Source organism: Diplotaxodon limnothrissa, linkage group LG10 (assembly GCF_057381915.1).
Source record: "Diplotaxodon limnothrissa isolate DT_005_m linkage group LG10, D_limnothrissa_male_GT1.1, whole genome shotgun sequence".
Lineage (NCBI taxonomy): Eukaryota > Metazoa > Chordata > Actinopteri > Cichliformes > Cichlidae > Diplotaxodon > Diplotaxodon limnothrissa.
This window is the reverse complement of record NC_140605.1, coordinates 35,449,601-35,463,900: the sequence shown is the minus strand read 5'-3', so window position 1 is coordinate 35,463,900 and position 14,300 is coordinate 35,449,601. Positions and strand designations below refer to the sequence as shown.

At 46.2% G+C, this 14,300-nt stretch overlaps 1 protein-coding gene and 3 non-coding genes across 4 annotated transcripts; 2 read left to right on the top strand and 2 right to left on the bottom strand.

Moving 5' to 3' along the window:
- Nucleotides 1-826: 826 nt before the first annotated feature.
- On the bottom strand, nt 827-908 carry trnas-uga (transfer RNA serine (anticodon UGA)). The gene has a single exon. It is a non-coding gene; the product is annotated as a tRNA-Ser (tRNA).
- A 351-nt stretch (nt 909-1,259) lies between these two features.
- trnaa-cgc (transfer RNA alanine (anticodon CGC)) lies at nt 1,260-1,331 on the top strand. Its single transcript has one exon. It is a non-coding gene; the product is annotated as a tRNA-Ala (tRNA).
- A 442-nt stretch (nt 1,332-1,773) lies between these two features.
- trnav-uac (transfer RNA valine (anticodon UAC)) lies at nt 1,774-1,846 on the bottom strand. The gene has a single exon. It is a non-coding gene; the product is annotated as a tRNA-Val (tRNA).
- Nucleotides 1,847-4,098: 2,252 nt separating this feature from the next.
- Nucleotides 4,099-14,246, top strand: LOC146624855 (hydroperoxide isomerase ALOXE3). The gene is made up of 14 exons (XM_085364183.1): nt 4,099-4,254; nt 4,367-4,592; nt 4,745-4,826; nt 9,295-9,384; nt 9,470-9,585; nt 11,295-11,467; nt 11,546-11,689; nt 11,794-11,997; nt 12,127-12,213; nt 12,302-12,471; nt 12,563-12,672; nt 13,373-13,473; nt 13,572-13,742; nt 14,067-14,246. Exons 1-14 carry the CDS (start codon nt 4,099-4,101, stop codon nt 14,244-14,246), a joined length of 2,010 nt encoding a protein of 669 aa, XP_085220309.1.
- The last annotated feature ends 54 nt before the right edge of the window (nt 14,247-14,300 follow it).

Here is a 14,300-nt window from a genome sequence, read left to right as displayed (position 1 = left end):
GAACGTAGCAGATGAGAGCAGACAGGGTTGGGTTATTGCTCCACCTGGCCAAGGCTGCATCCATCCAAATAACTCAAAGAGAGAAATACCCAGTTCTAGTCACAGAGATCTGCAGCTGAAGTGTTCCTCTCCCACAATCTAACAGTTGGTAGATTGAAACCATCCTGTGCTTATAGTTCCAGTACAGAGAGATGGAAAAATACAAGGACGATGGAAGACCTGCCCCAACTGCTCTGACTGCTGGGAGAAGAAAATAAAGAAGAAAAGGTCCTTCAAAGAAAAGCTGTTGGTGTAACAGGTGTGAAATAACTCCAAACTGACGAGCCTTTGCTCTTTGCTGCTTCTGTGCTACACTAGCTCTCTTGCTAGCATGTGCTCTCTGTGGAACGTGTTGTTGCTGTAGCAGCCGCCTTCAGCTGAAGAATAAGTGGCCCTCATGTGTGGCTACAGCAAATAAGGAGTTTAAAAGAAGAAGCATCATCATCACACAGATGAGTCTGGTGTACTTTGAAATGACTTTGATGACTTTGAAACATTTAATTAATTATTAAATGGTGCATGTAATTAATTCGTTTTGTCACTCCTGGCCCTCCATATGTACATAGGTGTTTATATATAAAGCACTTATGTAGCAGGTTTTGTATAGATGCTCTTCCAGTGACTGACCAAACAGGTTCACAGGTATGTATGTACGAAAACTAGTCGGTTCTGGCTAGAACTTCACTGGAGAAATAGTGAGTGAACCTTAACGTATCAGTTAGAGTTAACTTTAACGCGTGAGGTGAAGTTAACAATGTGCCTCTTAAGGAAAAAAAAAAGAGCATACCGCTGCGAGCAGGGTTCGAACCTGCGCGGGGAGACCCCATTGGATTTCAAGTCCAACGCCTTAACCACTCGGCCATCGCAGCTCACGTCACTTGTGTCCTTCCCAATCATACTTATCCGGTATCAGCGAAAACATCACACGTGAACTGCTGGAGAATGGGTCTTCTTAATATCAGCCAGGTGACATGAACCTTTCACGCGCCTTACCGGCCTGTTTTTCGTCATCATGTTATCAGGTTTTCCGCAACGTTTCATATTTCACTGTCGTCACATGCGTGTATTTAGAGCTCTTTGAGTGTGTTTTCACCGTTTAAACATTTAGAATAGTCATTGTAAGGAAAGCTTCAGATGTTTAACATAACCGAGGAAAATTTAAGTACACCGACCTCCGTTACCAGTAAATACTCCTGTCTGTCCTATGTAATCACACGTGTGGGGATGTAGCTCAGTGGTAGAGCGCATGCTTCGCATGTATGAGGTCCCGGGTTCAATCCCCGGCATCTCCATGTTCGTTTTAGGTTTTAATCGTTTCTTTCTCATCTCACTGTTAAAACACTTGCCACAGCGTGCGACAGATTACAGGTGAACTGGCTCTTCTGGTTTTCATGTCTTTATTCATGTCAACCTTATATTTGTTTTACGAATATTAAACAATAAATAAACAAACTATAAACAATAAAAAACATTGGTTTCGATTTTTACAAATCTGAATCCTTTCCTTTGTGCTACGTTAGAAAAATACGATTTATAGTCTTCGCTTTTATTTTGAAGGTTATCTGTCCAAACCGGATGTTATGCTTCATATCCTTTCGTTTTGTGTGATGACGTTAACCGGCATGTAGTCCGGCAGGTATTAGAATATGTAGCATTTAATCTTCTTGTCGTACAGTTGTTTTGATCAACAGTCACATTGATAACCTAAAAGCAAAAACAATAATGAAAAGTGAGTGGTTCCACTGGGGCTCGAACCCAGGACCTTCTGCGTGTAAAGCAGACGTGATAACCGCTACACTATAGAACCCCACATGTAGCCGTTGTTCATATTTATGTTAATATTTGAAATGATACATGAACAAACGATAGTAAGACATATATTTAGACACTTCATTTTAAATTTAGTATATAATGTTATTTACACGTTTATGTAAATCTTGTTTATTTAAATGCGTCACTTGATTTAGGGTATTTGTTTCTTTTGTAAAGTATCAATTTTAGATAGAATAGAAGAAATGAATGCAATCGTAAAAAATGTTGTAATTATTGTTGTTAATATGTGGTAACACTTTTGTTTTTCTCAGTACTCATCCATAAGTTGATATGTTATATGCTTGTTAAAATGTTTAAATTAATCAGTTTACAAAGGAAACAACGCGGGAAAGCAGTACCTGTTATTCAGGTGTTGTTTTAACCCAATAGGATGTGCCGTTGACTTGATGGGCGGAGCACTAAACAGAGAGCTCGGGTGAGAGAGAGACCCTGGGAGAGAAGCAACTCCTGGGCAGCTCAGCCGGAGCAGAGGAGGCTCACTCTGCAGGTATGTTTACCTGTGTGTTTCTCTCAGCCAGTCAGCTTTTTATTCACATACTTTAGTTTTTCTTAACACACCTGCCTCCGGTGTTTGTCTCCATCCCTTTAACGGCCTTCAGGTGTATACTCTGTTTTGCTTGTTCCCTAATAGTTTCTTTTATGTTCCTGTTTTTCATGCAGAAATCTTCCAGAACATTACCAGAAACCAGAATCTTCTGACAGGTAAACAAACACTTTTGTTTTGTTCATTTTGTGGGAGCAAAATTCCCACTGCAGCAGAGAGACCCCCCCAAACCACCACCACCACCTCTTGGGTGAAGAGGGCAAATTTTTCCTTTAATCTGGCCCACCAGTAGAAGCTGACCTGACCGTCTTTCTGTACCAAAATTTGATTCATTTGCTTCACTCATTCATACAAATCTGACATTAAAAAACAGTCGCTCCAACTTTAATTTGAATCTAAATCTGATATTTTATAAGTTTTATTTTCATTTATTTTATTTAAAAATATACATTTTATTTGATTTTGTCTAATTGTTTTACTCAATGTCAGTTGAGTTTTTGTTATTTATAATTCAGGACAGTAATATATTTCTTCCTCTCATGTAGCAGTTAAATGGCATTCAATATAATATGATCACATTTCCTTTTTAATTAAATTTGTCATTTCAAGTTTTTATTTTTTGTTTTATGTTCAATTAAAATCAAAAGTCCAACGAATACGAGGATTGAGTGAAGACTAAATAAGTGCAGAGTTTATATTGAGTGGATTTTTGCGCTGACTTCTTCATTACGGATTATTTATAGGAAACGAGGCCTGCTACCCAATAAACAAATGATTTGGTTTTTTAAACGTACCCTTGGGTCAGAGCCGCTGTAGATAATGTAACTCGTAGGTTCATCTCTAACATGATAAAATAGGAGGAAACAGGAAAATCAGCAGCCGGTGTTTTTATGGCTGATTTCTGTTTGTAAGCACGGAGCAGGAAGCTTCCTCGTCAGGCTGACAACGTGACCTTTAACAAGAAAGAGAGCAGTGTTTACTGCTTGTGGATCTGTCAGGAGAAGCCAGTGTGTTAGCTGGAAGCCCACGCTAACTGCCCTTCATTTCCAAGGCAAATGTGAGCAAGGTAAACAAATAAGCTGATGTCAGCATCAGCGGGAGTCCTGCACAGCACAAAGACAGAAATGTGTTTGTAAGAGTCGTTTTTGTTTCTGAGATAAATGAAAGCTGAAAGCAACGCAGTTTCACTATGAGTTTCACAGAGACGTAGCGAATTTTTCTCTGTGTCATGGTGCAAAACAAAGACAGCAAACATGGAGAGAAAATAAGAAACTTTCCAACAAAATAATCAAAGTGTAACGTCTTTAAGGGCCTCGCTGTAGCCTTTCTCAACCTTAACGCAGCTCTGATGGTCCTGAGATGATAGTGACACTGACAGTTATGGTGGCGATTCTCATCTTCACAAATAAAACAGGAAGCGTGAGCTTCAGGTGAAACCTCAGTAAAGACTCTTGAAGCGGCCGTTTCACCACGTGAGGCTCTGATCATCCCTCCAGCCAGAGGTGAAGTGTCTTTGTGTCTGTCAGGTGATTCGGCTTAAACAGCTTAACCTCCTCCATCAGTTTCTCCTGAAACAGGTCACAACATGTCTTAAATATTAATTCGCGGGTGAAAGGCTCACAAACCTGCACTCGGGCCAACAGGTGGCGCCGTCCAACTTTGTGCCCATCGTGCCCAACATAATGGCTTCCTGTCAGGAGTTTGAAGTGACCGTTCACACCTCACCTGGCCCCACCTGTGGAACCTTTAGCCACCTGTGGCTTAGCCTGATTGGCTCTGAGGGTGAGACTCCGCCCATCCGTGTGACCGACGGCAACAGTCATCTCCTGCCAGGATCGGTGAGTTTTGAGATTCATTCATTTGTAGCGTTCGCTGGGAGTACTGAAGGGCATGGTTTATGGTCAGTACTTGGAGTTTTATTTTGACGGTGTCTTCCTGTCATGCTCACAGGTGTGTCCAGTCCGGGTTCAGGCCAGCAGTCCTCTGGGTCGCCTGATTCTGGTTCGGCTCCGGCTCGAGGTTCAGACCAGATTTCCAAACCTGGACTGGCACTGCAGCAGAGTGGAGGTCTGCAGGCTGTCTAAAAGTCAGGGGTCAGACTCAGAAACACAGGTGTTCCTGTGCGACAGATGGCTGCGGCCAGCAGATGGCGACGTGGAGCTCCGGAGTGGAAAGTGTGAGTGACGTTTAATGACCGTTAGGAGGAAACAGAGGCATGTGGACCCAAGCACAAAAACCTCTTTATTTCCTCACATCATCCTGCAGGTGTGCCCATGCAAATCATTTCCTTTGAATCTAAAAGCAGTTCTTCCTGTTGTTGGTCCACAGTGTGTTTGCTGGAGGAGGAGACAGAAGAGAAGCTGAAGCAGCAGAGGCTCAGACAGCTGCAACATCAGCAGCAGCTCATCAGGTACCTGATGTCACAGTGTTAGCATGCTGGTTTACCTTTGGTCCTCTTACAGCGCTCTGACTGGCCACATCCTGGAGTCCTGCAGAGGGGCAGCACGCAGTGTTTGTGAGCTGTACTCTGTGGGCGGCCAGTGTCATCCAAACACGATAACATGTTTACAGCACACTGATATCTGACCTTTGATCTATGACCTTGAATGCTAAAATGGGGTATTATATTATCTTTACCCATATGGCTGGAGCAGAACTGGCTGAAATATCTAGAAGATCCTGCCGTTAATTAATGCTTCGATCTTAAATATGATCAACTATCTCTAATAATCTATGTACCACAGGCCTTCAAGCTGGCTGTAGTTAAACCTTTATTCAAAAAGCATCTCTAGACCCAGCAGTCTTAGCTAATTATAGGCCAATCTCCAACCTTCCTTTATATCAAACATCCTTGAAAGAGTAGTTGTCAAACAGCTAACAGATCATCTGCAGAGGAATGGTTTATTTGAAGAGTTTCAGTCAGGTTTCAGAGCTCATCACAGCACAGAAACAGCTTTAGTGAAGGTTACAAATGATCTTCTTATGGCCTCTGACAGTGGACTCAGATGGCCCCGCCCCTCCCTGAGCCTGGTTCTGCCAGAGGTTTCTTCCTGTTAAAAGGAAGTTTTTCCTTCCCCCTGTCACCAAAGTCCTTGCTCACAGGGGGTCATATGATTGTCAGGGCCTTCTCTTACAATATAAAGCACTTTGAGGTGACTGTTGTTGTGATTTGCTGCTGTATAATTAAAACTAAATTGAATATGCTATTTCTGACATCATAGAGTATCATACTGAAAAAAAGAATGTTGCGCAGCGTCTCCATGCCTGTTCGTGTCATATATATATACATATATACAAGAGGCTAAGCATATGTATATATTAGGGGTGCAACGATACTCGTATCGATATTGAACCGTTCGATACAGTGCTTTCGGTTCATACGCATATGTATGAACAATACAAAATTTTTAATTTATTTCATCAACTTTCCTTCTGACGATGCTGTCTGTGTTGAACACTCAGTGGATCTGCGTTTGACTACTCCGCCTAGGCTGCACTGTCGAGCGCAGATCCACTGAGCGCAGCGCAAGCTAGCAAGACAGAAGCTAAGCTCGTTGCAACATGGCAAATTGAACCTCCCCCACCCTCATTCAGATCTGACCTTTGGAACTATTTTCGTTTTCATGTGACGTATGACCCTGAAGGTAAGCGCGTCATGGACAAAAGTAAAACAGTATGTTGGATGTGCCACGCAATGCTCAATTACATTGGTGGGAACTAGTGCGTTAACGCAGTTAGCTAATAGTATAGAAGCGTATAGTATAGCTTTTATTTTGGAAAGAGCCATTTCTCTGTAATACACTCTCTTTTCCAAAGATGAGTGATTTCTCGATCAGATAGATTAATTTTTTTTATTACTTTGTTGTTTCAGCAACATTAAATTTAAAACCTGTACTTTTGAGTTAAATACATATTTATACTTTTAATAAATGACAAATTAAAAAAGCATGAACATTTTTTTGTATCGAAAAAAATATCAAACCGAACCGTGATTTTTTTGTGTATCGTTGCACCCCTAATATATATATATATATATATATATATATATATAAAAAAAAAAAAAAACACCCAGCACGCCCCTGCGGGCGGTTTATCCTTCAAGCTCGGGTCCTCTACCAGAGGCCTGGGAGCTTGAGGGTCCTGCGCAGTATCTTAGCTGTTCCCAGGACTGCGCTCTTCTGGACAGAGATCTCCGATGTTATTCCCGGGATCTGCTGGAGCCACTCGCCTAGCTTGGGAGTCACCGCACCTAGTGCTCCGATTACCACGGGGACCACCGTTACCTTCACCCTCCACATCCTCTCGAGCTCTTCTCTGAGCCCTTGGTATTTCTCCAGCTTCTCGTGTTCCTTCTTCCTGATATTGCTGTCATTCGGAACCGCTACATCGATCACTACGGCCGTCTTCTTCTGTTTGTCTACCACCACTATGTCCGGTTGGTTAGCCACCACCATTTTGTCCGTCTGTATCTGGAAGTCCCACAGGATCTTAGCTCGGTCATTCTCCACCACCCTTGGGGGCATCTCCCATTTTGACCTCGGGACTTCTAGGTTATACTCGGCACAGATGTTCCTGTACACTATGCCGGCCACTTGGTTATGGCGTTCCATGTATGCCTTGCCTGCTAGCATCTTGCACCCTGCTGTTATGTGCTGGATTGTCTCTGGGGCATCTTTACACAGCCTGCACCTGGGGTCTTGCCTGGTGTGATAGACCCCAGCCTCTATGGATCTTGTACTCAGAGCTTGTTCTTGTGCTGCCATGATTAGTGCCTCTGTGCTGTCTTTCAGTCCAGCTTTGTCCAGCCACTGGTAGGATTTCTGGATATCAGCCACCTCCTCTATCTGCCGGTGGTACATACCGTGCAGGGGCCTGTCCTTCCATGATGGTTCCTCGTCTCCCTCCTCTTTCTTGGGTTTCTGCTGCCTGAGGTATTCACTGAGCACTCGGTCAGTTGGGGCCATCTTCCCAATGTATTCTTGGATGTTCCTTGTCTCATCCTGGACTGTGGTGCTGACACTCACCAGTCCCCGGCCCCCTTCCTTCCGCTTAGCGTACAGCCTCAGGGTGCTGGACTTGGGGTGAAACCCTCCATGCATGGTCAGGAGCTTTCTTGTCTTTATGTCAGTGGCTTCTATCTCCTCCTTTGGCCAGCCTATTACCCCAGCAGGGTACCTGATCACGGGCAGGGCGTATGTGTTGATGGCCCGGATCTTGTTCTTACCATTCAGCTGACTCCTCAGGACTTGCCTGACCCTCTGCAGGTACTTGGTGGTTGCAGCCTTTCTAGCGGCCTCTTCATGGTTCCCATTTGCCTGCGGGATCCCCAGGTACTTGTAACTGTCCTCTATGTCTGCAATGTTGCCTTCTGGTAGTTCAATCCCCTCAGTTCTGACTACCTTCCCTCTCTTTGTTACCATCCGACTACACTTCTCCAGTCCGAACGACATTCCAATGTCATTGCTGTATAGCCTGGTAGTGTGGATCAGTGAATCGATGTCTCGTTCACTCTTGGCATACAGCTTGATGTCATCCATGTACAGGAGGTGGCTGACAACTGCTCCGTTCCGTAGTCGGTATCCGTAGCCAGTCTTGTTAATGATCTCACTGAGGGGGTTCAGGCCTATGCAGAACAGCAGTGGGGACAGAGCATCTCCTTGGTAGATCCCGCACTTGATGGTAACTTGTGCTATGGGCTTGGAGTTGGCCTCTAGTGTTGTACGCCACATCCCCATTGAGTTCCTGATGAAGGCTCTTAGGGTCCCATTGATCTTGTACAATTCTAGGCATTCCAGTATCCAGCTGTGGGGCATTGAGTCATAGGCCTTCTTGTAATCAATCCAGGCAGTGCACAGGTTGGTCAGTCTGGTCTTGCAGTCTCGGCTGATTGTTCTGTCTACCAGTAGCTGGTGTTTTGCACCTCTGGTATTCTTGCCAATTCCTTTCTGTGTCCCGCTCATGTATTGACCCATGTGCCTGTTCATCTTAGCCGATATGATGCCTGACAGGAGCTTCCATGTAGTACTGAGGCAGGTTATTGGTCGGTAGTTGGAGGGGACCGGTCCCTTCTTGGGGTCCTTGGGGATCAGGACCGTCCGGCCTTCAGTTAGCCATTCCGGGTGTCTCTCGTTAACTAGCAGCTGGTTCATTTGTGCTGCCAGACGCTCGTGGAGTGCAGTCAGCTTCTTCAGCCAGTAGGCGTGAACCATGTCGGGCCCTGGTGCTGTCCAACTCTTCATACTGGAGACCCTTTCTTGGATATCTGCCACTGTGATGGTTACTGGACCCTGTTCAGGGAGGTCGCTGTGGTCTGCCCTCAGATCCACTAGCCACTGAGCATTGCCGTTATGGGTTGCATCCTTCTCCCATATGCTCTTCCAGTATTGCTCCGTCTCCAGCCTTGGTGGTGCTGTTCTCTTATTGTTCCCTTGCCACTGAGAGTACACCTTTGCTGGTTCTGTGGAGAACAGCTGGTTTATTCTCCTGCCTTCTATCTCTCTGGTGTACCTCCTCAAGCGGCTGGCCAAGGCTGTGAGTCTTTGCTTGGCAGTTTCCAAGGCCTCAGGTATGGACAGCTTGCTGTATTTCTTAGGCACCTTATTTGTCGCACCTTTCTGCAACTCTGTTAGTTGGCTAACCTCCCTCCGTGCTACTTTGATCTTGCCCTCTAGCCTCCTTCTCCATGGAGGGTACTGCCCCTTGTATGTATATATATATATATATATATATATATATATATATATATATATATATATATGTGTGTGTGTTTTCTAGAATGATTCAAAAACACAGAGATGAATGACATGTGCCATTTTTGGTGTCTCCCATCCTACAAAATTTGAAACTGACAGCTTGAAAACTGGTTGTCTCTCGTTCAGGTGGCGAATCTTCATTGATGGCGCTCCGCAGTGCGTTGACGTGAACAGTCTGTTTGAACTCGGGCCAAACCTTCTTTACACGCAGAAGAGGTGAATGCTAACAGTTGGTGCACATTGTGAATGAAATGTGGTCTGAACCAGCTGGCTTGAGCTGTGTTTGTCCCTCTGTCCTCAGTCCGGCTACTAACCTGTACTATCTGAACGGCTTCACCACCCGAGTCGAGTCCTGGAAGAGTTTTTCAGAGCTGGAGATGATTTTCACCTACAGCGCACAACAGAATGGCATCGCCAGTAAGAAACAATGCAGCACATCTCATTCATCTTTGTGTTTTTGAACCTTTCTAGCTACAGGACATCGCTGCAAAGTTTTTATTTCCCCTTGTGGTTATTCTGGGTCTTTATTCTTGTATTTACTGTATCGTTCTTTCATCATTTGTATTTATGTTTTAGTAGTTTTGTGTCTTTTTGATTATTTTGTGCTTTGTTGTAGGTTTCTGTGTTTTGTGAGCATCTGTAATTGTTTTTTTTTAGCGTTGTATCTCTTGTAGTGTGTTTGTGGGTAGTTCTTTGAGCCCGATCGCCTCTTTGGCTCTTGGCGAAGGCGGTCGTACTTTTCTCCTCTCCTCCTCTCCCTTATCTTCCCTGCTTAGCCTCTATGTCCTTGTCTTGTCTCGTTTGTATTACTTTCCCTGGAACACTCTCTCACAGTCTGTTTCTAAAACCTAAAGAGAATTATGGATTTGATCAACTGGTCTCTGAATGCTATTGACACCCTTTTCTCAACGAGAAGTCTGGGCTCGGGTGAGCCTGAGTGCCCTGGAGGGACTTTCCCTGCCGGATACACGATGGACGGGTGGCAGAGGATCGTGTGCCTGGCGGGACTGTGGATCGAGGACGCTGAAGATATCTACCTATGAACCATGGTAACAGGGTTCTGGCTGATCGGAGCTGGCTTGGCCCTGACTTATCGGAGAATTAAGAAAGAGGAACCGGCTGTTCAAACCCCCACAAGGCTGCCCGCTGGGATTGAAATGATGGGACGAGGTGCAGCTTCTCAACATGGGCTCACTGAGTGCAGCATGGTTAAGAGCTTGGAGACGCTTACGGCTGCTGTGAACACTCAGAATAAGACCTCTGAGCGTACATTGGATCACATCTTGGAGCAGCTCACTGTGATCGTGAGTTCTCAGAATCGGCTCTTTGAGCACAAGACTGACAACATCACGGAGCGTAAGTTTGATAACATCATGGCGAAGCTCGCGGCTCTCCAACGGGAGATTGAGAGACCAGTGTTGGACTGTTAGAACTGCTTTGAAATTCTCATGAGTTGTTCGCACTAAAGTAAAAACCACCATGATCATGTGGCTATCCCTTCGGCGCCAGCTGTGGGCTCAAGGCTGGAGCCGAACAACAACACCCTGATAACGACTGTGTTGAGTCTGTTCTTCCCATTCCATGCAAGGCCACCTGTGTTGGCTGGAAGACTGTTTACTTAGCCTGGCAGGACGAAGGACACTGTCTCAGCTGACACACACACACAGACACTGATAAGCACTCATCCCTCCTCCCTTTTCAAACGCCTTCGATGCTTGTTCCCTCCTGGAGGACACGGCGGGTCTGGGCAGGATGGCTGTGTGCGCCCCGGCTTACACCCCCTACCCGACCCTGTTGCTGGTCACGTGCTCTATATTGCTGTGCTGTGGACATTTCTGTGCAGAGGAGTTTTTTTGTTTCCTGTTCTCATGCTGTCCTCCCAGGAGCCCAGCATGAGTAGAGGTCTCTTTTTTCCCCTCCTGGACTTTCCCATTGTAGTCTATATTTCAGTGTTTTTCCGTAATACTACCGGTGTCCGACCTGTCTCCCCATGTGATGTCTGTGTTGTGTATATAATGTCGGGGGGGGGGGCAACTTGCATGTGACAAATAAAGTCTTCTTGCTTCCTGACTCGGCGATCGGGCTCCGTGACAAAGAATAATGAGATGGTTGATTCTGTCTCTCAGGGTTCGTTAAGGCTCATTGGATGGAGGATTGGTATTTTGGCTACCAGTGTCTGAACGGCAGCAACCCTCTCATGCTGCGTGAGACCCGCCACCTCCCTCCAAACCTGTCTGTCACCTCTGACATGCTCCGCCCCTTCCTGCCTGAAGGCTCCTCCCTCGAAAAAGAGCTACAGGTGTGTGCTGTTGTGACTTTCAGCTGTGCGTTATTTGCAGCTGCCCTTTTTAATCAGTGTGTTTGTTCGCTGTGACAGAAAGGCAACATTTACCTGTTGGACTACGAGGTTCTAGACGGTGTTCCAGCCAACGTGATCAATGAAAAGCAGACGTATCTGTCCGCCCCGCTGTGCCTTCTCCACCTGAACCAGCAGGGGCAGCTGCTCCCCATCGCCATCCAGGTTTGCTTGTTATGTAGAAACCTGACTGTGACGATTGTCTTCAGTTGGAATCCTGTTGTCTAAGTTCAGCCCATTCACCCTGGGAATGTGGTCCCGTCCTTCAGCTGCAGCAGAAACCTGGCCCTCAGAACCCGGTCTTCCTGCCCTCTGACTCTGGCTACGATTGGCTGTTGGCTAAGATGTGGGTTCACAGTGCAGACTTCCAGTGCCACCAGCTGATCTCACATTACCTGCGGACTCACATGATGGCAGAGCTGTGCTGCGTGGCCACGCTGCGGCAGCTCCCAGATGCACACCCACTGCACCAGGTAAACCCCGCTCCCCTGCAGCTCGCTCGACTTCACCCACAGGAGATCAGAGAACAGAATTGTTGTATCCAATCATTTCTGCTTTTAAATGGCTTGAGCTGTCTTTTCTCTCATTTCTTTTATGGACAGCTGCTACTGCCACACGTCAAGACATCTTTAAAGATAAACTTCGGGGCCAGAGCGTCGCTGCTGGCCTCCAAAGGACTGTTTGATCAGGTAAAATGCAGGAAGTAACAGGAACCACAAAGAGGAGAACAAACAAGCAAAGTAAGATCTGTTGTGTTCCCTGGTCTCGTCCTTCCAGGCTGTCGGTTCTGGTCTGGCGACATTACCCCTTCTCCTCTCCAGGGGATCGGCCAGGATTTCCTATCGAACCCTGTGCGTCCCCGAAGACTTGAGCGACCGCGGTTTGGACAAACTGCCGCAGAGCTTCTACGCCCAGGACGCTCTGAGGATCTGGGACACAGTGCACAGGTAAACGAGCACACCTGAGAAACACGAACACTCGTGCAAATGTTTTATCCGATGGCAACAGGAGATCCTCTGTGATCTGTGTGTGTTGCAGGTTTGTAACCAGCTGGGTGGAACTGTATTACCATGGAGACGACGTGGTGCAGCGTGACCCCGAGCTCCATGGTTGGCTCACAGACATCAACGCTCACGGCTTCAGTAATGGTTCGTTTTAGCAGTTTCTCCAAATCACTTTGCACCGTTTCAAACGATTCTGTCAGCAAACTGTGTTTACACGTTAAGTTAGTTCACGATAATATAATAATGATAATGACTGCTAGTTGTTCTTAGAGAGAGCTGAGTCTCCTTTCATGCTGCAGTGGAACTGCAAGCGTAAAGTGGAGATGGCTGTAGGTATAGAGGTGTAGGTGGGGGGTGGAGCTCCTGATGGAGAGCTGCACGCACTGGCAGCGCTTCAGTCGGTGGATGTAAGAGTAACAGGTCAGCTCACAGCATCACGGGGCTCTGCAGGGACGAGCAGAGGGACCCGACATCAAACTGTGTCGACCTTTGGATCTGTGCGGAGGAGGATCTGAAAAGTTGCACCAATATAAAATGATACTGAGCAGATGTGTGTTTGACACTGTATGGTATTAAATATTGATAGTTTGATGTAATGATATAATATTAAAAGCAAAACTTTTGGATTTTAGTGGTTAAATAATTAGAGATAAATATGTATGTTATTATATAAAGCTGACCACAGGATAGTTTTCCATGTTCATGTGTTTTTATGTTCATTAACATTTGTTATTTATGTGCTTGGAACACTGAGCAGCTCTTTTTGACTCCGCCCTCGCCCACAGCACACACATGTGCACGCATGCATTCACCTGAACATTGTGACTATGATGCCTCTGCACAGGTTTCCCTCAGCGCTTTCACACCAGAGCAGAAGTGGCCAAGTTTGTCACCGCGCTCATCTACTCCTGCTCTGCTCTGCACGCTGCCGTCAACTTCTCCCAGGTGAGTCGGCCACTGCGAGAGATGGGAAAAGCTCGCGGCTTCCTGCTGAGGATGTCCCGCCGCCTCACGTTTGTCTCCTCTCTCTTGCTGTCCTCCAGCTGGACTTTGCCTTCTGGGTGCCAAACTGTCCGGTCGCCATGTTGCGCCCTCCTCCGCAGGTCAAAGGCGCCGTCACAGAAGATGACATCATGTCCTTCCTGCCAGATGTGAACACGACGTGCCGCGTCCTGATGGCGCTGAATGGGCTGTCGCAGCCAGCCATCGACTTTGTGAGGCTCCGCCCACTCCTCATAAAACATTTACACTCACTTCTTCCTCAACTCCTCCTCTTCAAAATCTTTGTCATCTTCTTCTTTTTCATCATTTACATTTTTTCTTCTTCATAAGCTTTTTCTTTTGTCTTCCTCCTCCTCCTCGGACACCACAGCCAATCACTGCCTCCATCTCCTCCTATCCCACCATCCTCCTGTCACTCCGACCCTCTGCACCTCCTCTGAGGTTCTCTTTCTGATCATTTTCATTTCAAATCATTGTAATGCGTCTCGTTATTTGTCACGTTTTTGAAGATTAAATCTGTGTGTGTCCCCCTGTAGGTTCCTCTCTGTCACTACAAGGAGGCTATTTTCAGGGAGGACGCTCACCGCAGGCTGTTGGAGGAGGTGCAGGCACAGCTCCGGGACATCTCTGACGCCATCGCAGAGCGTAACAGCCAGCTGGAGCTGCCGTATCCGTACCTGAGCCCCGAGCGCATCGAGAACAGCGTGGCCATTTAGTAACTGTCATCGTCCTCACCTGCGATCATCATTTCCAACAGGAAAAAAACCTCT